The sequence below is a fragment of the Eutrigla gurnardus genome (assembly GCF_963514095.1).
Source record: "Eutrigla gurnardus genome assembly, chromosome: 9".
In the NCBI taxonomy this organism is placed as follows: Eukaryota; Metazoa; Chordata; class Actinopteri; order Perciformes; family Triglidae; genus Eutrigla; species Eutrigla gurnardus.
This window is the reverse complement of record NC_139923.1, coordinates 24692604-24715511: the sequence shown is the minus strand read 5'-3', so window position 1 is coordinate 24715511 and position 22908 is coordinate 24692604. Positions and strand designations below refer to the sequence as shown.

At 43.3% G+C, this 22908-nt stretch overlaps 4 protein-coding genes across 10 annotated transcripts in view; 2 read left to right on the top strand and 2 right to left on the bottom strand.

Annotated features, from left to right (window-relative positions):
• The first annotated feature begins 1424 nt into the window (after positions 1 to 1424).
• Positions 1425 to 7496, top strand: tbxas1 (thromboxane A synthase 1 (platelet)). The gene is made up of 14 exons (XM_084016658.1): positions 1425 to 1458; positions 1890 to 2041; positions 2449 to 2542; positions 3432 to 3484; positions 3587 to 3683; positions 3791 to 3907; positions 4402 to 4490; positions 4574 to 4722; positions 4811 to 4941; positions 5049 to 5402; positions 5508 to 5596; positions 5778 to 5915; positions 6324 to 6486; positions 6650 to 7496. Exons 2-14 carry the CDS (start codon positions 1938 to 1940, stop codon positions 6761 to 6763), a joined length of 1692 nt encoding a protein of 563 aa, XP_083872784.1. The 5' UTR covers positions 1425 to 1458; positions 1890 to 1937; the 3' UTR covers positions 6764 to 7496.
• A 420-nt stretch (positions 7497 to 7916) lies between these two features.
• On the bottom strand, positions 7917 to 13293 carry parp12a (poly (ADP-ribose) polymerase family, member 12a). The gene is made up of 11 exons (XM_084016654.1): positions 12789 to 13293; positions 11676 to 11811; positions 11322 to 11586; positions 11068 to 11217; positions 10790 to 10979; positions 10536 to 10707; positions 9799 to 10022; positions 9626 to 9713; positions 9080 to 9210; positions 8687 to 8838; positions 7917 to 8555 (listed from the first exon to the last, which is right to left on the bottom strand). The coding sequence occupies exons 1-11, from the start codon at positions 13112 to 13114 to the stop codon at positions 8299 to 8301; spliced, it is 2091 nt and encodes a 696-aa protein (XP_083872780.1). The 5' UTR covers positions 13115 to 13293; the 3' UTR covers positions 7917 to 8298.
• Positions 13294 to 13459: 166 nt separating this feature from the next.
• On the top strand, positions 13460 to 22460 carry cfap263 (cilia and flagella associated protein 263). Of its 2 annotated transcripts, none has more exons than XM_084016662.1 (10): positions 13460 to 13649; positions 14125 to 14260; positions 14480 to 14641; positions 14719 to 14868; positions 14950 to 15060; positions 15222 to 15320; positions 15443 to 15550; positions 15722 to 15877; positions 16061 to 16165; positions 22301 to 22460. In XM_084016662.1, the coding sequence occupies exons 1-10, from the start codon at positions 13567 to 13569 to the stop codon at positions 22406 to 22408; spliced, it is 1218 nt and encodes a 405-aa protein (XP_083872788.1). In that variant the 5' UTR covers positions 13460 to 13566; the 3' UTR covers positions 22409 to 22460. The 2 variants fall into 2 exon arrangements, with proteins under 2 accessions (XP_083872788.1, XP_083872789.1); XM_084016663.1 differs by lacking the exon at positions 22301 to 22460 and adding an exon at positions 20425 to 20752.
• srgap1a (SLIT-ROBO Rho GTPase activating protein 1a) overlaps positions 16635 to 22908 on the bottom strand; it is a 70016-nt gene continuing 63742 nt past the window's right edge. For 2 of the 6 annotated variants that reach the window (XM_084016647.1, XM_084016649.1), the window contains exons 21-22: positions 19847 to 20222; positions 16635 to 19155 (exon numbers count right to left, since the gene is read on the bottom strand). In XM_084016647.1, the coding sequence (XP_083872773.1) occupies positions 18745 to 19155; positions 19847 to 20222 (787 nt within the window). In that variant the 3' untranslated portion in view covers positions 16635 to 18744. Of the gene's footprint in view, positions 19156 to 19770; positions 20226 to 22908 lie in introns of all 6 variants that reach the window. The other 4 variants (XM_084016646.1, XM_084016648.1, XM_084016650.1 and 1 more) reach the window with 3 other exon arrangements.

Sequence of the window (22908 nt, the reverse complement as noted above, 5' to 3'; positions counted from 1 at the left end):
CGGAGATAATGCAAGTTTGCCTCGTATTTACTCAGATGTGACTTGAAATGAGAACCAGCATTCATACCTGTGATATATTAGTACATAAGAGTAAATTCACTAATTCTTCATACTCAAAAATGTACATTTGTGTAAAATAATATACATTTGTGTAAATAAAAGTTGTGTTATTTGTGTTACACCGACACTGTTACACAAACAATTTAATTCCACCCCTTGAAATAACACATTAAAAAATGGGTTTCAGTCAGATTTAGTTTTCATTCTATTGCCAAAAGTGAGTGAATAATTGCCCTTTATCCATATTTGCATGACATTGTTCCTCCTGATAATCCTGTTTACATCGTCATTCTAAAAATCTTTTTGCTTATACGGGACAGTCACATTTATTCAAAACAATAAGTCACAACTCTGCTGTATCCAATCATGTTGCAATTATATTAAGTGTTTCCAACAAATTGGAAAGGGGGACATTGGAGAGAACAGGTGGTTCTGAGGGAGTTTAGTGCCAGAAGAGATTATTTTTCCATGGTGCAGTGTGAATAATTTATATCCAACAGTGTCTTCATTACTCCCTACGGTTTGTGTTGAACTCTGCATAATGCAGAGATACAGCAGTTTGATAAGTGCAGGACACACACATGCTGCCACTCCAGTCATGTCAGTGCAAGCTTCAAGTGTTTAATGACGACTTGGTAAGTCAGGCTGCTTCTTCACAAAATATCTTCTAATTTCTGTTCATTTGTATTTATTTAGTCCTTTTGTTTATTTTGAGGACACATGCATGTCCTCAACTCTATGTGTGTAAGGGGTTTTAGTTGTACACATTGGCATTGCCACCATATATTGAGGGGTCGGGACCCCAGCACCTTTTAAAAAAAGTTGTTTGGACTCCCCCACATTTACCATTAAAGGTCCCATATTATGAAAAACAGGTTTCCTCTGGTCTCTACACCTATAAACTGGTCATCCCTGAGCCTGTCAACTCCCAGGATGAGGAAAACAAGAGACTCCTGCATGGTCTCTGCAGCCCACCTCCTCTGCACGATGATAGGAGATATGCAAGAGGACAACACACAACTACTATTGCAAAGGCATTATAAAAAAAAAAAATGTCAGTATAACAATTAGGCCTATTTAATTCTCATTTTAATTTCTAGGAACAAGAGACATTAAATAAAGAAGATACATCTTCTAAAAACATGTTACATGCACATGAATGCGGGAAATTGCATCTACTTAATTGCAAAATGTTGCAATTTATATACATATTTCCTTCTGAATTAAAAGCCTATACGCACTTCACGCGCCGGCAAACTCGTGTTGGATTACCATACGCTTCCGGCCAGTAGGTGGCAGCATGCACCTCGTCTTTTCATTGTGCTGCGTCCTTTTCACAGGGCGAAGAAGACGTTATCACAATAAACACTGATGGCAGAGAGAGTTCATATATAAACGGTAAGCGCACACGTTTTTTATTTTATTTTACAGTGACAACTTTCTCCAGATATAGGAAAGGTCCGGACAGTTACGTCACCAACCTGGTCGTCTAACGTTCAACCAACTGCGACATGTTGTTGTAGCTAGTAGCCTAGCATCACAGATGACCTACAGTATGACGTCGGGGTTATAAACAATGCTTAAACGTCGAGAGGATACTCGTAAACAGCTAACCATGCAGCTGATGTGCTTTACAAAACATTACAGTGTTACAATACAACAGGCTCCAAACGCAGCATTTTAAATATATAAAGAGATGTGAGTACAATCAGGATTCTGAGAAACTAACTGAGTCAGAGGAGAAGGTTTTTGTGAGTAGTTTGTAGAAGATATACTTGTACTGTAGTGTAAACACTGACTACTGTTTATTCTGCTTCCCTTCCCTCTAGGAGCCTTGATCAAATGCTGACAGTGGACCATTGAGGAGTTTTTACACCATGGAGGCTGTAGGTGACGTCCTGAACGCATTATTCAGCGTCAAGGCCAGTGGATTTACTGTGACATTCAGCCTCTTTCTCATCTTGCTGGGTCTCATTTACTGGTGAGTTAATGATTTATAAAAACAAATGTTTGTGAAGCTGCATCTGCTGTTGAAACGCAATCAATAGTCCACCAACAACAAAGCACACACTAAAAATAGTTAGATATTCAGTTCATTCCTCATGCATCACATGGGAGGTTTGCACCGTTGCACATTGGACTTTCATTTAATGAGGAAGCTCTTGGAGTAACGCCTCAAAATATTCTTAACCAGCCAGGGAACAAATTAACAAGCGCACCAACATAAACCAACCCCTGCACACATCAACATTTGCAGAGCCGATAGAGCAGAACGCCTATAACAAAACAGTGGGATGAATATTTGGGCTGTGTTGGAAATGTTCTATATTCTGTATTTGCTTTGATTATTTTTAGTCATAAAACACAACTTTGTCCTCCGTCTTCTAGGTATTCAGTTTACCCCTTTTCAGTGCTCTCTCGATGTGGCATCAAACATCCAAAGCCAATACCGTTTTTTGGCAACTTATTCATGTTTCGTCAGGTAAGATATTACTGCAATTTCTAAGTTCTAATGCATTTTACTCACTGATGTGAGAGAAATCTTCCTTTCAACATTGATTTAATTCATACGAACACAGAAGTAGTAGTCAGCAGGTTGCATTTGAAAGCATTTATTCTCCTTTTCCAGTCAGGATTAAGGTGCATTTAGTGGTTTCACGACTGAATGAAAATAACGGTTAAAAACAAATTAATTTGTATCACATTCTCTTGAATACAGAAATCATTAAACTCTGAATCACAAGCACTGATCGGTACATCAATACATCCTACTTTGATAGCTCATAGTAGTATTAGTTTTTCAACGTTACAAAGACAAAGTAAACATGGAATATCAAATAAAATGGCTCAAACGACTCACTCAACACATTCAGAGACAAAGGGAACCTCCTCACCCAAAGTGCAGACAGCGATTGAGCTCAGGACCCTCAATGCACCTGTGTTAGCTGCCCAATCAGTGCACCTGTGTAAGCTGCCCAATCAATGCACCTGTGTAAGCTGCCCAATCAATGCACCTGTGTAAGCTGCCCAATCAATGCACCTGTGTTAGCTGCCCAATCAGTGCACCTGTGTTAGCTGCCCAATCAGTGCACCTGTGTAAGCTGCCCAATCAGTGCACCTGTGTTAGCTGCCCAATCAGTGCACCTGTGCCTGCTTCCAGGGAGCGTGCCCAAGCCAGTAGTCATGTGACTAGCAGCACATAGGTTAATGCATCAATAATTGCATGGTTTCATCTCGGTATCTATAGGGACAAAGTCCTCAGGAGGAGACGTATCAATTAACTGCTTGATCAATATGTCAGAATCTGCAGAAACGGCAAGGACAACAAAGCTGCTGATTTCGTGGGGTCTTATTTCTCATCTCTTTTTCAGGGTTTCTTCAACCCTATTAATGATCTCATAAAGACACACGGCAGAGTTTGTGGGTAAGTGAAGTTCACTTCTACATCAGCATCTGATGATATGATGGTGATGATGAATTATTCAGGAAATGGACACTAACAAGCTATGTATTTGGTGTATTTTAGTTATTATTTGGCGCGGAAACCGGTGGTGGTGATAGCGGACCCTGACATGCTCAGACAAGTGATGGTCAGGGACTTCAGCAGCTTCTCAAACAGAATGGTGAGGACATTAACCATGTACATGCACACTTTGTGTGCCTCACACACGGTTGTAAGAGAAGGTGATGGAAAGATGACAGATGTCCGTACTCTCATGTCTCTGTGCAGACGCTCCGCTTTACCACCAAGCCCATGTCGGACTGTCTGCTCATGCTGAGGAACGAACACTGGAAGAGAGTGCGGAGCATCCTGACCCCGTCGTTCAGCGCCGCCAAGATGAAAGAGGTGAGATATGACTGGGTTTTACAGGTAAAGGTATTTTCTGGAAAATTGCAGCTTCTTATGTAACTAAAGATCCAATTATTGAGGAGCGTTTAGGCGTGGTGACCTGATACTGCTCATTAACATGTCAATCCATGGATTTATGGCTGGGCTGCCCTTCTGCTTTAGATTGTAATTCATATCAGACCTGCATCATTTTGGAGCAGAGAGGACATGAAGGACTACTTTGTTGAAATTATTTTCACTCTTGGAGGGTCTATCATGAAGCTCTTTCTTGTCTTCCTTAATAATTTAACATAATGAAATTTGTTTTCCTCTAAGTTCAAATTAAATGACCATATTTTACCTTCTTTATGTCTCATGGCAACATCTCATTCATACTCTATAAATACTTTAAGTTTCCATTCTAGTGTGAATGTGCTTCTGTGTTGTTTATGGGACCCTTTTCTAATAATAAAGGTATGAGGATCATTACTGTCTATTATATCTTCCTATAGATGGTTCCGCTCATCAACACAGCCACTGACGCCCTGATGAGAAACTTGGATGTCTCTGCTGAGTCAGGAGAGGCCTTTGACATCCACAGGTAGTCTCACACACACACAGTGAATATAGCCTGTTAGCATCACGTTGTCCTCTTCCCTCCTCATATTTCCGCGTGTTTTGCAGGTGTTTTGGCTGCTTCACCATGGACGTTATTGCCAGCGTGGCATTTGCCACTCAGGTGGACTCTCAGAACAACCCAGACGACCCGTTCGTCCGCCATGCACAGATGTTCTTCAACTTTTCTTTCTTCAGGCCCATCATGCTTTTTTTCAGTCAGTCAAATCTATTGGCATCGATATCTCTGTAAAAATTAAACATAATGTGGTCATAATATTTAACATATTTGGTCTGTGCGTGCAGTTGCTTTCCCCTTCATCATGGCTCCTCTGGTGAGACTCATCCCCAACAAAAGACGAGACCAGATGAATAACTTCTTCATCAACAGCATCCAGAAGATCATCAAGCAGAGAGAGGAGCAGCCGGCTGCACAGGTGACTCTCATTTAATCATCTTAAATGCACCTCGCAGCACGACAGGCCTTCGTTTGCATGTATTTATTAAAACAAATGTATAATCGTTGGTTTTGTTTTGCATGTAGAGACGTCGGGACTTCCTCCAGCTGATGTTGGATGCACGAACCAGCAGGGAGGGTGTGTCTCAGGAACACTCTGACACATTGAACCACGCCGGTGAGCCGGATCACAGAAACCAGCAGACGCAACCGTCGGCTTCCGATCAGGACGAGCGTCTTCACCCACGGGAGCCCTCCTCCAGGCGTCCGCAGAAAAAGATGATAACCGAGGATGAGATCGTGGGTCAGGCTTTCGTCTTTCTCCTGGCCGGCTACGAAACCAGCAGCAACACGTTGGCCTTCACCTGCTACCTCCTGGCCATCCACCCCGAATGTCAGCGCAAAGTACAGGAAGAGGTGGATCATTTCTTCACCAGACATGTAAGTGTGTTGTCTTACAGTTTGATCTCACTTTTAACCACCATTGATGTGTAAACTTCTATTAAATTATGCTGAATTGACTTTATTTTAGTCCTCTTGTTGCAGGAGTCACCAGATTACACAAACATCCAGGAGCTGACTTATTTAGATATGGTGATAAGTGAAGCATTGCGTCTCTACCCTCCGGGTTTCAGGTAAATTCAGATCATTAAATGAGGATATAAGATGCCGTTTTTAAATTAGATTCAGTTCAAAATGAATAATCACTTATTGCTTTACTTGCATACAGATATTTTTAGTTATGTTTATAATAATCATGCAAGAGAAGAAGTTTAGATGATAACACATGCATTCATGGCCATTTCCCCCACAAAGGTTTGCGAGAGACATCGACCAGGACTGTGTGTTGAACGGCCAGGTTCTCCCTAAAGGAGCGACGCTGGAGATCCCGGCGGGATTCCTCCACCACGACCCCGAGCACTGGCCCGAGCCCGAGAGGTTCATCCCCGAGCGGTAGGAGGCTGTTCATGAGTTAAAGAGCCTTTATTATCTGGATCTAATAGATGGCTTTACTTTAATGAAGATGTAACAACTAATTAATTAATGTCTCGACAGTAGTGTCATTCAAATTATTGACGTGGCGTCTCATAACTTTCAGAAAACTAAAAGATTTTGGGACGTCCCAAAAAAAACCCAATAAAACATACGATTGAATAGTCCTTTTTCATGTAAGATACTTTCTTATTGTCTTTAGTATTAATTTTTAGATCATATACCACCATGAAACGGCTATAACGAAGGTAGTAAAATCCCTGTGTTGTGCTAAATGAAAAACTAATTTAATACGGCCTGATAAATTACTCTTATTCTCTCCTGCTTTTAATTCATCCGATATATATATAACTTGTGTTTGATCTCCAGGTTCACACCAGAAGCCAAGGCCAATCGACATCCGTTTGTCTACCTGCCGTTCGGGGCCGGTCCCCGCAACTGTGTGGGAATGAGGCTCGCCCAGCTGGAAATCAAAATGGCTCTCGTGCGTCTGTTCCACAGGTTCAGCATCGTGGCCTGCTCCGAGACTAAGGTGGGTCAGACACTTCAAACACTAAAGAAAACAGTCTGTTGTCTGAAGATACATTGACACACTATGAATGTGCATTTGAAGAACAAGAACCTACATTAAGAATACATGTAGAATGCATGGAAGATGTTGCTTTTAAATACGGTATTATTTTTTTTGTGTGCAGGTTCCTCTCGAGTTAAAGTCGACAAGCACGCTGGGACCAAAAAACGGCATATTTGTGAAAATTCAAGTCAGAGACATGGGAGAAGGTCAGGGGAATTCTCCTCCAGACAATTAAAAGCTCACTGTTCATCGTTATGGACCGCAGACAAATAAATGGCATTCTGCAGGTCTGCTCTTCCATCGGTAACCTAAAGATGAAGTTAAAATACACAGTATACCTCGATTATAGTGCTTTTATTCTTGGGGAATTGAACGAGAGAGGAGAGAATGAACTAATAGAACAAGGTTCACGCTTGAGATGATTGATTTAATGAACAGAAATCAAATATTGTATAGTCTGATATAATAATGATGATGATGTGAGCCTGAAGAACCAGTTCAGCCAGTAAATCTGAATGCCACAGCGCTCTAGATGCTCTGTCTGAAAGTTTGCACATTCCTTCAGATGGGCAGCCTGTTGTTTACCTGAGCTGCTCCCTTTCACTGCTGTACAGTCAGACAGAGTTACTGATTCTATTTGCTGTCTTCTAATCTCCTTAAATGAAAGCTGCTAGTTCAGAGAGAAAGAAGTGGTTTGTGAGTCAACATTTATCAAATGTCTCACAATAGGAAACTGCAGTTTAGTTTTCTCTTGATGACATAATTAAATAATAATAAAAGGAGAATATTTGCACTGTATTGAAAGGGAAACATTACATAACTATTATTCATGCAGGTAAGTCAGAGTTTAAGCAAATGTTTGGCAGCTATTCTGGGATGCTCGGGAATAACAGCCCTGAATTCATTTTAATTGTGACTGTATATAATATTCATAGATCATACATTCAAGTGAATCAATGAAACTGTGTGTATATTTTATCAGCTGAGTGTGCCTGTGTGTGACTGATGCACATTTTAAATGGGTCAAATGCCACTTCAGTGTGTAATTAAAGAGATTTCTTTTGGTTGGTTTGTTCTTATATTGATGTTTTTCTTCAATAATGACAACTTTAATAGTGACATAAAGTCAGACACCAAAGTAATGAACATTTGAAATGGTTAAAAAGAAGAATTAAATTATTAAAATGTATGTTTAGTTGATTTCTTGTAATCTTATTCAACTGTTACCAAAAGGGATATTTGTCTTTTTCTCCATTTCAGTCTGTTTCAACCATTTTATAGCATCTCTTCCTGTAACTCTTCCTCCAAAATCATATCTATTTGTGGAGGAAGAGGAGTTTCCACAACATGAAAGTCGTCCTCTCTGCCATCCGACTAACAAATCAAGCTTTTGTGACAATCCCAAACTTTTTAATGGTAGTGTTTAATGACTATTTTACATAACCAACCCTTCATTTAGACTTGCATTAATTAGCTCCCACAACCAGATAGACCTTAATCACAAGCATAGATGTCAGCCAAGTATTATTTTCTGTTTGTTCAGAAAAGTATAATCACACAGAAAAATCCCATTGAGCATTTTCTACTACTTTAAAATGGTAACATTATCAGCTAATAGAATTGCTTGTTTTACTTAAGTAAGCGTTTGAATGCAGTGCTTTTTTTTGTTGTATTTTTACATTGTGGTATTAATACACTGTAAACCTCACAAAGCCACTAAACTGCTTCCTGTCGGAGTAAAGAGAGTAACGTCGACAACAGCAATGTGACTCACGAGTAGTCGATAACATACTCCGGATAAATCTGCTGTTTCTCGAAGATGACGTAGATGCCGGGGTTGCTCTCGCTGTCCACGCAGCTGTCGTAGAGGGTGGTGCTCTTTCCTTTGGACGGGGGCCGGACGTAGCTGCTGCTCCCCCTGGTGTACTCCCCCACGAGGACCAGAGCCACAAACATGATCTTGCTCAGGCTCCGTTTGACCTTGGCATATCTGTCCGAGTAGGACGCGTCTCTGGCAAAGTAACTCCCTAAAAAGAACGAGAGAGAGGCTCTTTGCTACTGTGACGGTTAAGAATGCTGCTTTTTTTCAGTTTGAAAAACCCTGACGGCCCTGGACTCATGAGTTTCCTGGCCAACGTTGTACAGTCATCATATATACCTTTGCCGTACGCCGTGCCGTGGACGCCGCACATCCTCCAGTCAAAGTTCTGCTGACAGATGGCCTCAATCAGGGAATCGTCCGTCCCGTGGAACAAATACTGCTCGTTCACGGGTTTCCCTCCGTTTCTGGCCTTCATCTGCTCTTTCTGCCTGAACACACAAAAAAAACATTTTGCTTCGGTTTTCACTCCTGAGAAAGACATATGGGCTCTTTAGCTGCCAAATGCTCCACTGCTTCATCAGCGAGTCTAGCTTTTCCCACTGAAAACAGCTGAGAACGACCCGATCACAACAATAGAAATGAGCTGAAACTCACTGTAACTGCAGGTTATAACTCTCTGTCGACCCCTTTCACATGATAAATCTATTGATTAAAAGGTCGAGGATTTACCACTGAAAGACTCTCCACAGAGCCGGGTTCTGGATCCTCTGGATGCTGTTGATTTTACTCTGGGGCATGGTGCGCTTAAACAGCTTCTCAATCATACTGTACTCCTTCGCCGATTTGGAGATGGGGACCAGCTGAAAGATGAGAGATTGACGGACCATTATTGAAATGCATGAATAAATATTTAATGTTCAAGTAGGAACAAAACAATAAAAACAAAACTGAAAATACTAAGCACAGTACAGCACGCCCAGATAAAGGATAAAGCACTGGAAAAATCTAAAAATGGATGTGGAAGAAGGAGGTCGAAACATAAAAAAGGTGGCGTTTATTAGCAAAACGTTTACTGAAAGACAAAACTGGAACTCTGGAAATTCAACAAAACTATATTATAATACATAATGATGCAAGCCTCCCTTATTGCGCAGCTGATCTACACCAACATCCCAGCGAGAACAAAACATAAATAAATCACACAAACACAAGAAGATGAACCCTTTTCAACAGATCTGATAAAACGACCACAATGTGTTGGTTTAAGAGAGATACCTTGTATCCAAAGTCGGGTTGGGCGTTCTTGTCCCAGTGGGACGGGAACGTCTCAGCCGTGGAGGAGCTGGAGGAGTGGGATGAAGCACTACGAGGAGACAAACATGATAAAGGTTTGACTAAACTGTAAGACTTGCACTCTTAAAAATCTCCCAAATGTAAAAGACAAATACCTCTTTAGCTTCAGCTCCACGTCGTGAGCAGACACAAAGTGAGGCCTCCTCCTGACCTCTCTCTTGGTTTTGTATTTGACGTTCTGCTGATACATCTGTGTTCCTTTGAAGTGGAGGAGGTATTGCTGTTTGCCAGCACTGAAAGGAATCTCCGTGTCTCTGTCTGCCAGGAACACGTTCTCCAGGGTTTGAGAGGTGGCCGAGGCTGTTTTGTCACCGTCGCTCTGCAGGAAAATAACAGCGATCCATCGTGAGCTTGTGCCAGTAAATAAAGTGGATCAGAACAAAGACGTATAACCCAGGGTTCCTCCACCTTCTCCAAAGTCAAATTCAAGCACTTTCAAGCATTTCAAGGTGCATTTTCATGCTTTTCCAGCACCTTACAGCCATGGTAAACTACATATATTTGTATACAATCCTCAGTATTGTTATATTGCACTTTTTCATCACATTAAATGAGATGTTATTGTTTTGGGACAGCTTTTTACAGAAAGACCACAAATGAAAGGGAAACTAATTCCACTAACAGATCCACAGAAATATAATCAACTTTTTTCATCATCAAAAGTCATTTTTTCATGCAGAAATGTCAGAAAATGCTGTTTCCAGTCCCTCAAATAAGGAGATCTTATGTTATCTGTGTTATATCATCATGTCATAACATTCATTTCCAGCAGTTTCAAGCACTTTATTCTAAATCCAAGCACTTTCCATCACCCGTAGGAACCCTGACCGACCTGTCCAAACTCAATCCACACCCCGCCCTCGTCCTTCCAGTACCAGAGCCACTGCGTTGTGAGGATGAAGTGGGGGGGCTTGGAGACAGAGGAGGCAGTGGAGAGGCGACGAACCGGAGACCCCCCATACGTCATCGCCATGAAGTCAACGGACGGAACGGAGGGTTCGGTGCTGAAAGCAAGCAGTAAACATATTCAACAACGTTCCTAGAAATGTGTGTACGTCTCTGTGGTCCGCGTCTTCATTCATGCACCTTTGAAAGGACAGATATCTGAGAAGACCCAAGGGGGCCGGCGGCGGATCGATGCAGCTCGTGTCATTTCCCGGCTCACAGTAGGCCTTCTCGATGTCTTCCATATCGGGCAGGTCCTTCCAGGTCACACCGTCGCTGTCCAACACCTGCCACCTGTAGGGCCACTGCCAGTGGACGCGGGCACAGCGGTCTGGGGAAACCAGAAAACGGTGACACACACACATCTACACACACGTGTTGAGAAGATACGGTGGATATGTGAGGAGTTTCAGGGCTACCTTTGAAGCTGCAGTGTCTGCGAATGAAGAAGAGGCAGATTTCATTCCTCTCAGCGTCGCTCATGGACTTAGATGGACACCCAGAACTGGTGGGGCTTCCAGGGTTGCTGTGGGAAAGCTGCTGAGTGGGGGGTCTCGCCTCGAGCAGCACTGCATGACACACACACATATATACACACACAAAATCCACTGTGCAGACATCTTCTTCCTTAAGAAGTTTAAAAATGCATTCTATTAAAATCATCATTTGTTACCGGGAACAGCAGCAGCTCGTCCCTCCTGTTGTCCCACGATAATGAATTTATTTCTGTAGAGCTCAAGAAGGTTCTTGATATTGTCCTGACTGACTCCTCGGAGGAGCTTCGTGGCGTGCTCATCGATGCTATGGCTTCTCTTACACGAAGAGGCGAACTTGCAGTCGCCATGGAGATGGTGCTGGCAGACGTGCAGCTTGGTGCACGAGGTGGTGAACTTGCAGGAACCGTGTAGACCGTTGCCCTTGTTGTAATGCGGGCAGATCTAGAAGAAAAAACAACGCACATCCTTTGCTGCACGAGAGATCCTGAATATTCCCACCGCCGTCTCCCACTGTTACCAGTACAACCTACCTCGGGAAGCAGATACGGATCATTCTGCAGTAACAGCTGGAACAGCTGTTTCTCCGTCAAATCGTGGAGATCGTATCTTTTCAGAAGCTCGGCGTTGTGTGGATTGGCCAGACTGTGGGGATTTTTACACTTGAGTCTGAAAAATTAATGAAATTAAACTGAAATCAACCACTGACAAAAAGACTTACAATCTTACATTTGGTTTCTATAAATGATAAGTTGCGATCCTATATGTCATCTGTGTGTTTTCTTGGACAAAATCAACTATAAAGCTCCTTTTTTGTTACCTTATTTTGAACACAACCCCTTTCAGTCTATAGAGAGATATCTAAGGCATAAACAACACCGTCACTATGAGCAGCAGCTCTCTGTGCTTTGCAATCGTTTACATGCAGCGAGTACAGTGGGTTATTAGGGGCCATAATGTGGTGGGAATTACTGCCATCTGCTGGCCAATGAAGGGCTTACAGTTAATGCAGGCATCATATCTTTTTTTCTACATAGGGTCAAAGTCTGTACTGTTTTCCCACAGAGGCCCAATTAGACTGCTAAGCTATATAGCACACAATACAGAGGTTGCCAGTTCCGTTTCGACTGACATATTTATTCATATGTTTTGTGATTCAGTCTAAGTAGAATAAAACTATAGACAGTCGTACTGCTCTACAGTATGTATGGTTGTTCCACTGAAACTTAGCTATAGTTTTATTCTAATTAAGCTGACTCACAAAACATTTGAAGAAAGACGTCAGTCGAAACAGAAACTGGCAACCTCTATGTTGTGTGCTATATATCTTATTTACAATCTGACTGCACACACCCTTTTAGGCTACTCTTCATTGTCACCGAACGCCACATAGTTAGGAGTTTAAAAATGGAGGAAAACTACGACACCCAGATTTCTGGTCCGAGAGAAGAAAACAAATCTAATCAGGAAACCGGAGGAAACACCTGTGGGTGTGTAAACAGTGATACAGTCCATATACAGTCATGTTGAAGGGCCTTTAACCGTCGTCATGTAACTGGTTTACCTTTATTACATCATTAAAGTTGATTACTGGTATAAATCTAACCACAAACCCTCCAAAATGTAACGTGAACTTCAGCACTTACCCGAACGTGCAGTCTCCACACACGTAATACCTGCACAGGTGTAACCCGTCGCACCGGAGACACTCGCCGCTTTTTTTCTGGCAGATCCGCAGACTGGTTTTGGCCACAATCAGACTATCAGGGCTAATTATGTGTTTGCTGCCGACGACGACCGGCTGCTTGCCTTCCCGGATCGCTATTCTGCCGTCGTCGAACACAACGCCCCGCAGGATCGACGGCGCGACGGTGAAATGCAGCGCGATCTTGTCGTCCAGGTGCTGGAACTCCAGGCGACCCTGGTGGTCGCACAGGGTCTTAGTGACGAGTTTAGAGACGGTGGAAGTCATCCCGAGTTTTTCCACCGAGTGGTCCCGCCGCTGTTCCCGTCAAAGCGGGGCTGAACTCAGACCGAGCGACGCGTACGGAGAAACGAAACCGGAAGTTTAAAAGAAGTGGGTGAAAAAAACACCCAAAACAATCGAAAGTTAAGCCTGTTTACTGAACAACACCCTTCTTTTTATATTACATTCAGTTATGAATGGGAACTATTATAAGAGACGTTTTTATTAAGTTTAATCTACGCTCATGTTCCCATATGATTATTATAAATGTATTCATATACAATAAACGCACAAAGGGTCTTCATATGAATACAATGACAACGTGATTACAGAAATCATGCGTTTCTGGTTCTATTTTTAATGTTACAAAATGTACAGTTTAGGGGTTTACGCGAGAACGTGAAGGCAACACAAGCCCCTTAGCAACCACCGCGAGGGTTCCGTGTCCCTTAGCAACCATGGCGGATGACATGGAAGAACAGCGCCAAGATGTCCCAAAAGAAGATAAACAACGTATCTACAAGCAAGTCGAAGAACTCAAGTAATGACGTCAGCACTCTATAAACCCATCCGTGACGTGTTTTAGTAAAGATGGCTTTTTTTAAGTAGTTAATTTGGTGCAGCCTGCTAACGCTAACCTAGCTAACTGAGCAATGTTGTTAGCAGTAAAGCACTTAAAGCACAGCTAACTATATGCTAGAACCATTAGCTAAGAATAGAGGAAGTAGAGTCACATACTTTTAAATGAAAAGTTATTCTTTTGCATTTTAATAGCCTCTGTATTTGCTAGCTACTACTACTACTACTACTACTACTACTACTACTACTACTACTACTACTTCTTCTACTACTACTACTACTACTACTACTACTACTACTACTGCTACTACTGCTACTAAGTTGAGCTCCTGTTTACACTGATGGTTAGGTTTAGCTTCCCAGCTTAAGCGAGCAAACTTTACAGCATTATCTTCAGCAGATTTTGAAGTTGTTGATATTAACTTCCCCCACCCAAGATGTTCCAATGCAGCCCTCCTGGCAGAGATCGACATGTTTGAACGATTCCTCGGACGTTTGGATCCTCAGGACCTGGTGGTCCATGCTGAAGGGGAAGACCTGGGGTCAGCAGGAGCCTCCCAGCTGGAGGGTGGGGTAAGTGTTAAAGAGAGGGAAACACAGTATTTAGATAGAGAGCTACACTTTTTATTATTAGAGATGTATTCTTGCATCAAGTCACCAAAACAGGATTACAAATTCAAAACTCATATGCTTTTGGAGAGTGACAGGATATTGCTCTGGGTAAGCAAACATTCATGTCTCTGCACTGTATTCCCGAAAGCCTCACATTGTTTTGCGTGTGTTCCCCGTCAGGGTCGTGGACGGAGGCGGAGATCCCGGTCCAACATATCGGCTCCCCTCCAGCAGCTGACCTTGGAACAAAAACTCTACGTGGCACAAAGAGAAGTCACAGAGACACGACTAGAGCGGGAGAAACTCACACAGAGATATGAGAGAATTCAGGACAACTACAAGGTTGCAACATACACTTGCAATAAAAACAAATACAAATGCACAAATACAGTGTTTTTTGACTCTGCTCGTCTCTTCAGGCTTCGCTGACAGAAGCAGAATTGCGTCTCGCAGATATCAGGAAGGCAAAGAACGAGTTTGAACGCAGGGCGCTCACAACGACGAAGGACAACAGGTTGGAGATGAAGGAGCCGGAGAAGGTGCTCCAGTACATCGAAGACAAGTCCATGGTAAAATCTGGGTCTGGTCCCATGACATCAACCTGTGCTAAGTCCCTTTTGCTGACATGGTTCGGCTCTGTTCACAAACAGGTCACCCAGTTGGAGAAGTTTAACATGAAGAACAAGGCGCTGAAGGTCCACGAGAAGAAGCTCCAGCAGCAGCTTGAACGAAGGAAAGAGACGAGAAAAGCCCAGTGTGAGGTAGAGAATGAAAGCATGTCCAGAGAGGGTCAGGAAGCTCGAAAGAGACAATAGATTGTGTAGTTTGTCAATAAGACTGCTATGTGAGAGAAAAGGGGAATCACAGTCAGCAGTTTTTCCTTTGCGTGTTCATAAATGTAATCGTATATCTATTTTTTTAGGACATCTTCCAGGAATGCAGCGAGCAGAGAGTTGACAAAAACCTGGATGAACTTCAAGCAAACAATTTGAAAGTCCAACGTGTCCTCGGTTCACACAAGGTGACGGAGTAGAAATATACATGAGATTGTTTTCTCACTGTAATTTAGTGCAGATGTATTACACCAGCTTTGCAGTATAGCTTGACTTAAGCTCCAGCTTGTGTGTGTGTGTGTGGGAACAGGAGAAGCTGCAGAGTGTGACATGTGAGTACGCGGAGCTGAGCGATGACATCAGCAACAGGAAGCAGATGCTGGCAAAAATTGAGGAAGAGATGCAGCACACTGAGGAGGTTTGTCATTAGTCCAAAAGTGTGTCAAACCTTGGGGAGCCTGCTTTAATCCCAATGTGGTAGACCAAACACATGACTCACTTAATACTTAATATTTCTCCCTTTTTTCTTCTTTAAACTAATTCCATGTGTGTACTTTATCCCGTCATACTTCTTTTTCTCTCTCTTCAGGAGCGTTCGAAGGCGGAGGCCCTCAACCAACACCTGCGCCGCCAGACGACAGACTATCAGGCCCCTGATATCACCGAGTACATGCAGGTCAAGGACAAACACAAGAAGCTGCAGCAGAGCATTCACACTTGGGAGAGGAAGGTTCGGATCGCAGAGGTAAAGCATATTCTATTTCCCCGAATACTAATAAAATGGGATGACATTTTGAAGTGCAGTATTTGTTGTTTCACGGTTATAAGACCACGCCAAGCCTCAGTCCAGCTGCCGGAAAAAAACTGTTGTATTTGTGTACTGGCAGTATTTAAAACAATGGGCTCTCTCTTCTCCGTGTTTCACCAGATGGCATTGAAGACCTCCACTAAAGCCCGGAGCACACAGAGATCCACTCTTACTCCCGCAGACGGAGCCGAGGCTGCAGCTAGACCTGGGGAGCCCCAAATCCCAGTAAAGCTCCCATACATAGCAGAACACCGCACATAGAGACACGGAAAACCCACTGGATTGATTTAAAATAAATAAATACATTTGTGGTGGAAAGGAAATGTGGCTATTGTTGAGAATTCCCTTTTCACAATATTGTCACCTATGATCTTTTCAAAAGCTATTATTGATTTTTAGTAGATTAAATTACTCAATAATATAATATGATCTTCACTGACCTACACCATTAAACATCCACTTTAACATGGGAGCAGCATTTTACATCTATATACAGTATAACACTGGAAGAGCCCATTCTGCATGATTCTTTTAACAATTTAAGTACATTTTGAATTCAGGACTTTTACTTGTTTTTATATTTCAACCTTTACCCAAGGACATTGATTTGAATACTTCTACATCTTCACTATAACAAACAAAAGTTACTCGATATGAAATGTGGGTTAAAACATAATAAAAATCCACCTCAGACTCGACAAACTATTTCCTTTATTAGAAAGAACTCCTCGGAGGTATAAGCCCTCAAAGAACTCTAAACGTTATGATGTTACATGCCATATATACAGTTATATACATGAAAGTGCAATGTCACAATTGGTAGGCTGTATATTTATTATTCATTCCGTCATATAACCGTTCGGTAAATGGCATCTTTACTTATTCATGTGTCTTCTTCTTGCACTGCATCTTCTTAAAAAAAAAAAAAAACTGTATCTGACATGAAAATGTGAATGTTTGAAGTTCCTCTAAAACATTTTCAAAGGCACTTTCACAAGTACATACGACGGATGTACGTAACACCACGGAGAAGCTTAAAGCCTACAGACGGCATAACTGAGTCCTACTGTTGATGATAACAGTGACAAAAGCACACTTTATTTTTATTTTTTATTGTTTTTTTTACAACTAGCTTCATATTGTATCTCTGGATATTTATTCTACATCATTTGTTCTAAGTCATTTTTTACCCAGAAACACAACAAACGTAACAAAAAGGATTACAAAAATAATGAAAGTTAGTACGTCAGAAATGAATCATCTTTTGATTAATATATACACAATATCTGTCAAGTCAAAGATAGTGTAAACTTGCTGTTAGAGAGCAACCAGGTATTTTCTGTGTGTTATGCTAGCCAAACATTCCCAGGACTCAGTTATGTTACAGTACTGAGGTTAAAAAACTAAATAAACATACAGTCCAGGGGTTGCAGTCACACATTAGGAGCTCTGGCACATACAGTTCTATGTTGAATTTGAAATTATCACTCAGGCCCGCACGCACACAGAGCGAGAGAAGCACAGGAAGCAGGGTGAACATATCAGGAGGCTTTCACACTAACAGTCATTAGGTCCATGGCTACCGGCAGCGCTCCCACAGGGTGCTGCCATGAGTCTATACACGCGAGTCAATATGAACAGTGCCTACATCATATATGGAGTCAACATCCATGCTTTGAGTCTTCTAAGTCTTTGGGTAGATAAAGCCAAGCGAGGCGGAAAAGAAGCTATGGCATGTGTTTCACACCGTATAATATAGAACTATGTTGTAGGAGATGATTCGTCAGCTTTTCACTCGTTACACAGATGCAAAAAGGCATAAGTCATTATTAGGCATGTTTCATGCCTGCATCGTTAGTTATTGATGCAGGGATAAAAAATAAAAAAAATGCATCAAATTCAAACAAAGTTCATCGTGAAGTAGTGGTTTTATCCAATAGTCATATCCCATTCCAGGCGATACGGGAAAACATGTTAAAAAATAAATTTGAGTGAATCCAGCACAGAGGTGATCTTTGTACATTTCTTTGACTCAACAGATGGTATGCGTCGCCAAAGAAAAGGGTAGAGTTTACACGCTAGTGAAGAAAAGCACACAGCACTATTATCTATCAACGCAGTACCGTTAGTCGTTAAAGGGCTCTTCAGGCCCGTAATCAGTCCAACCTTCAAACCGTTTCTGTCCAGGGAGTCACAGCACCGTTAGAATATTTTAACATGTGAAATCAGTTACATCTCAGAAGTCAATAAGGCCTTTTCAACCAGTTCACAACACCTTCAATGGGCCTCCAAGGTAAAAAAAAAGAAAAGAACAAAAAGAATGGAGTTGTGTGTGAGAGAAAACAAGCTCCGTCTCAGGTTCAGTGGTAAAGAGAGGAGCCGCATGCAGAGTGTTCTGTTCAAATCTACACACTTCATGAACGTCTGTAAACTAAACTAACTAGTGTACATTTTTCTAAAACCTTGAAGGAAGCCTTTGTGATTTGTTGTCTGAATTTCCTTAAAAAGAAAAAAAAGTTAGATAATATTAACCATATTAACACATAACTGTGCACTCTATTGAGACAGAAGATTTGTCTGGCTGACAAATCCGTCATCACTGTAATGTTCTATTCCCGATCCCGTCAGAGTCCTCTTTATGATCTTCAAATCACCACAAGGAACACTTCCTGTCCAGCTCCACGTATTTTACACGCCCTTAGATAAACATATTCTATGTTTATGAAGATTAAACTCTGGCAGCGTTGTGCAGCCTCCTGAAAGTCTTTTTTTTAATTTACATCTCTGGTTCCTGTCCCAGAGGGTTACATGGTGCAGGACTTGTCCAGGGGGTCCTGAGCAGACGTAGCTGGAGGCTGTGAGGCCTGGTTGGACTTGGGCAGGACCATGGGCTTGGGCCTCAAGGCGGGGGGTTTCAGCTGCACCCCCATGCGGGGCGCCACCAGAGGCTTGAAGGTGCTCATCGTGTCGCTGGAGGAGCTGGTGCTGCGGCGGATGGGGGGCTCGGTGTTGGCGGTGGACCTCAGCATGATGCCGTGGATGGGGCTGAGGGACTCGCTGGAGCTGGCCGGCGTGGGGACCCCGCCGCTGCCGCCGCCGGAGGTCTGCCGCTGCTCCAGGGTGTCCAGCACCACGTCCGGGGCATGCTTGGCTGAACTCTGCCGCTCCAGCTCACGCAGCTCATTCAGAGCCGTGTTCATAGTTTCTTCTATGTCCTGCAGGAGACAGAGAGAGAGTGTTAGCGGGGAGGAGGAGGGGGAAGATCTGGAAGGATGATATGACACTGTGGAGAGGCAGACAGGAAGGTCGGGGTTAAAAATGAGAGGAAACTAAATGAAAAGAGTGAGAAAGAAATGAGAGGTGATATGATCAACAAAGAGAGAGTAGCATAAAACACGGTGTTAACAGAGGACCACAGTGACAGAGCATGCATTATACATGCAGAGAGTTTGTAGAGTAGTACTTTGCACCGGCACCTCTACCCTCTGCATGCTAATGATGTTGGATAGCGAAGCACAGATGAGTTCATCTTAACATGCTCCCTGTAGGCAGACAGACAGCCCAGCAGTGTAGAGTGCTCTCTGATCTCCGACCTCTGCTTTCAAATGTAATCCACTATTATACGTAAGTAATTAGAGCCACAGCAGTAATTTAGAAATGGATTATTATCAGTAAGTATTTTGTTTGATATTTCAGACTACAGTAGGTCTACTGTAAGTGTCCCAGTGTGGAGCTACGCTCCCTGCTGTCTGCCTGTGAAGCTAGTCTTTTGCGTGTATTTAGCACACGGACACAGTCGCAGCCAGAGGAAGCAGAAGACAGGGACTGACTATGTTTTTACAGGGCGGGGCAGGGCTTTGATGGTGGAGGGAGCTGCGGTCGGGTCGCTGCTCGTCCCGCGCTGACCTGTGCGATGGTCTCCGGGTCCAGGGGCTTGCCGCCGTGGTGGTGGTGGTGGTGGTGGTGGTGGGCGTCGGTGAAGCCCGTGTACTGGCCCGAAGAGGTGGAGCGGCGGATCGGGGGGCTCTCCATCTTCTTGAGCGACTCGTTGCGGTTGATGTTGGTCAGACTGCCGTGGCCGGTGCGGCGGCGGCGCTCGGGGCTGTCCGTGGGAATGTGGTTGCGACTCCGCAGCATGTCCCTCGGGCTGAAGTGGCCCAGGACCGGGGAGCCCATCTCCGGGGTTCCTCCGTGTCCGTGCTGGGAGGGATGCACCATGCAGTGGACGTCGCTGGGGCGGGCAGGGGGCCGCCGAGATGGTGGTTCTGATCTTTTCTTGTGCCTGCTGGGATAGAAGCGCGGGACGGAGAGGAAATAAGAAAAGAAATATCAAGTAAATGCTTCATTTGAGTCCTGAAAATCCTCTCTATCACACAATAGGCGGGCATGCATCCTCATCAAACATCCGCCACTGTGGGAAAACCCCCAAAACGATCATCAGTGGTGTAAGAAGAACCCTGATGTCTGGCTTCTTTGGATGGCAGGTGGAGAGGAGCTGGCTAGCAGCCAGAGGAGGGAGGCCTGCGCTTCATTAGAGCACCACAACAGGCTCACGGGGAGAAGCTCCAGCTGCCTCAGCAGTACAGCTGCCCTCTATCTGAACCTGGATCAGCACCATGCACACCTGATATATGACACATGCTTCATACGTGCATGGTGTTTCTCCACAGTCATGCATGTGTGTCACTAGCAGCACTACAGTAGTTACAGACAGTCAAGTCTAGGACAACATAGTAGGGATGGATCCTGAGGCCAAGGACTTCTACTATTGATACTAATACTTCTGTTAATACTACCACTACTTTTAATACTACTACTACTATACTACTATCAACACCAAAGGCAGTTATTTCTCGCCACTGTCGCTGTAACGCTTGGTGATGTATTATGTATTAACTCAAAAATCACGAGAATATTCTAGTCCTGCTCAATGTGTTTAGTATCCTGAAATAACTTATGTCGTGATATGACACTATAAATAAAATTGAATTAGCCGTAATGTTTAATCAAAGAAGTTCGGTCTCACAGCTGGACAACTGGGAAATATAGTTAAGCATGTCGGCAAGGCATTACAGTTTAAATGGAGGGCATTTAATAATATTAGCTACCTGATCTCATTTAAAGTTTAAAAAAAGAGAGAGAAACTCGTGAGGAGTGTCGTTATTCAGTTGGTATAACATTTTCGAGACATGAAATCAATAACATGTGAAAGCTGATACATGCCAGATTAACAATTTTAACTCGGCAATGATTGGGTTCTTTGTGTTGATGAACAAGTAGTGAATTATTCATCCGTTAATCACGTCTCCGAGGCAAATGGCTTTCATTTTGAGAGTTGACGTCTGCCTAATGAACGCCGTCTCGGCCATTATCATTAAGATTTACAGGCTGCTTCATCGCGGCGCTAAAGTAAAAGCAATAATGAGGACGGATGTGGAGGGCCTCAGAGAATGGAATGGCAGCTCTTTGCCACTGAGCCCCTGTGCTGCTATAACATGCCCCCCCCCCCCAGATCCCATCATTTCTTCACAGGAAACTACTCGTCTACAGCGACTAGAAAGTCTCATGTCAACCCAAACGGATCGCAAAACACTCTTAATGTAAACATGAATTAATGTGCAAGAAAATAATCTTCTTGACAGCACTGATGATAGTTTAGACATTATAAAATATCATGAGTGGAGCAGTGTGGGCTGTTATGCTTGGTGAGAGAAAAATATATATATTTTTCTGACTGCAGTGAGAAATCTGGGTTAGTAAACAACTGCAGGAGCTGCTGACAACCAGCAGGGGGAGCACTCTACATTCAGAACAACTTTCCGTACAGGCCCCGACTCAAGCAGCTGACAGCTCACCCCATGTTTGTATGTGTCTAATAATAATGTACATCACAAGGCATTCCAAGGAGTTCCTCTTGGTATGGATCCCATAAATGTGCATCTGAAGAGGACTTTAACCGCCTCGTTTACCGAGAGGAGGTCGTGATGCCAAACTCTGCGACAGGTTCCGTCTGGTTGACTGAGAACTCCAGGAGAGGAATAAGATCTAAATAAAGCTCAGGATATAAATGATTCAACACGTATGAGTATTGTCTGAATGGGAGAGTGGGGGAGGGGGGGGGCAGCATCACCTGGGAGCGACGGTGACAAGGCACAGACTGAGAAAGACAAACACAAAGAGCTTCATTAAGGCCGATGTGGAAAAGTTGATTCATTTAGATATATTCCCCTTCCTGCATGCAAATACCTGCAGGTGGTGTAAACATTGCCTGGAGAATGAATCATCAACATTTCAACAGTGTAAAGTAAGAGGAGCGAGCGTGCCTCTGAATAAAATAGTATTTGTTCGTGTGTCTGGCAGGAGCCGGAACGGCCCGCTTCAAGGTCGCTAACTCCACCGCCGCAAACGCAGCGATGGAGAGGAGGAGGAGGAGCGGGAGACGAAAATCCTTGGCTCGCCACCAGCTGACCGACGCTGCCAAAAAGTCTGAGGTGTGACTGGTGAGTCTTCCTCTCCGCCTGCCATCGCTCCCCGTGCATGTGTGTGTAGGACGCTCCAGCGTGAGCAGAGGAAGACTCGTGCTTTAACGTGATCAAATAAGAACGGGACGAGTTGATTGGTCAGGAGGAAGCAGCATGCCTGCATCCTGCGTACGGGTCTCTCCTGCTTCCTTCAGTCTGGCTTGTATAACAGGCAAATTAGATATGCTGTTAAACCGCTCTCATTGTAAAAGAGGATTATTTTCCAAGTCCCAATCTCCATATAATTAATATTTGAAGTTTGTTTTGGAGTTTGTGTGTTGGTATTCACATCGGAAGCTTTTAAAATCATCTTAGATGTTCCTCCAGACATGCTGCTGGACTGTCAGTTATTTTTGGATTGGCTTTATCTCATTAGACAAAGCCAATGTGAAGTCCAGGACGGGCTGTGGTCACATACTGGTCACCTATGGGTCATCACTGTGAGCA

What these genes read in the sequence shown, in the direction of transcription:
- cfap263 (XM_084016662.1), top strand. Translation starts at nt 13,567, where the DNA reads ATGGCGGATGACATGGAAGAACAGCGCCAAGATGTCCCAAAAGAAGAT. An exon ending in GGAAGGTTCGGATCGCAGAG is followed by an intron (nt 15,878 to 16,060) that starts GTAAAGCATATT and finishes GTGTTTCACCAG; the next exon opens with ATGGCATTGAAGACCTCCAC. An exon ending in CTGGGGAGCCCCAAATCCCA is followed by an intron (nt 16,166 to 22,300) that starts GTAAAGCTCCCA and finishes TGTGTCTGGCAG; the next exon opens with GAGCCGGAACGGCCCGCTTC.
- parp12a (XM_084016654.1), bottom strand. Translation starts at nt 13,114, where the DNA reads ATGACTTCCACCGTCTCTAAACTCGTCACTAAGACCCTGTGCGACCAC. An exon ending in AGATATCTGTCCTTTCAAAG is followed by an intron (nt 10,708 to 10,789) that starts GTGCATGAATGA and finishes GCTTGCTTTCAG; the next exon opens with CACCGAACCCTCCGTTCCGT. An exon ending in CTGTGGAGAGTCTTTCAGTG is followed by an intron (nt 8,839 to 9,079) that starts GTAAATCCTCGA and finishes TTGTGTGTTCAG; the next exon opens with GCAGAAAGAGCAGATGAAGG.
- tbxas1 (XM_084016658.1), top strand. Translation starts at nt 1,938, where the DNA reads ATGGAGGCTGTAGGTGACGTCCTGAACGCATTATTCAGCGTCAAGGCC. An exon ending in GCCCATCATGCTTTTTTTCA is followed by an intron (nt 4,723 to 4,810) that starts GTCAGTCAAATC and finishes CTGTGCGTGCAG; the next exon opens with TTGCTTTCCCCTTCATCATG. An exon ending in CTCTACCCTCCGGGTTTCAG is followed by an intron (nt 5,597 to 5,777) that starts GTAAATTCAGAT and finishes TCCCCCACAAAG; the next exon opens with GTTTGCGAGAGACATCGACC.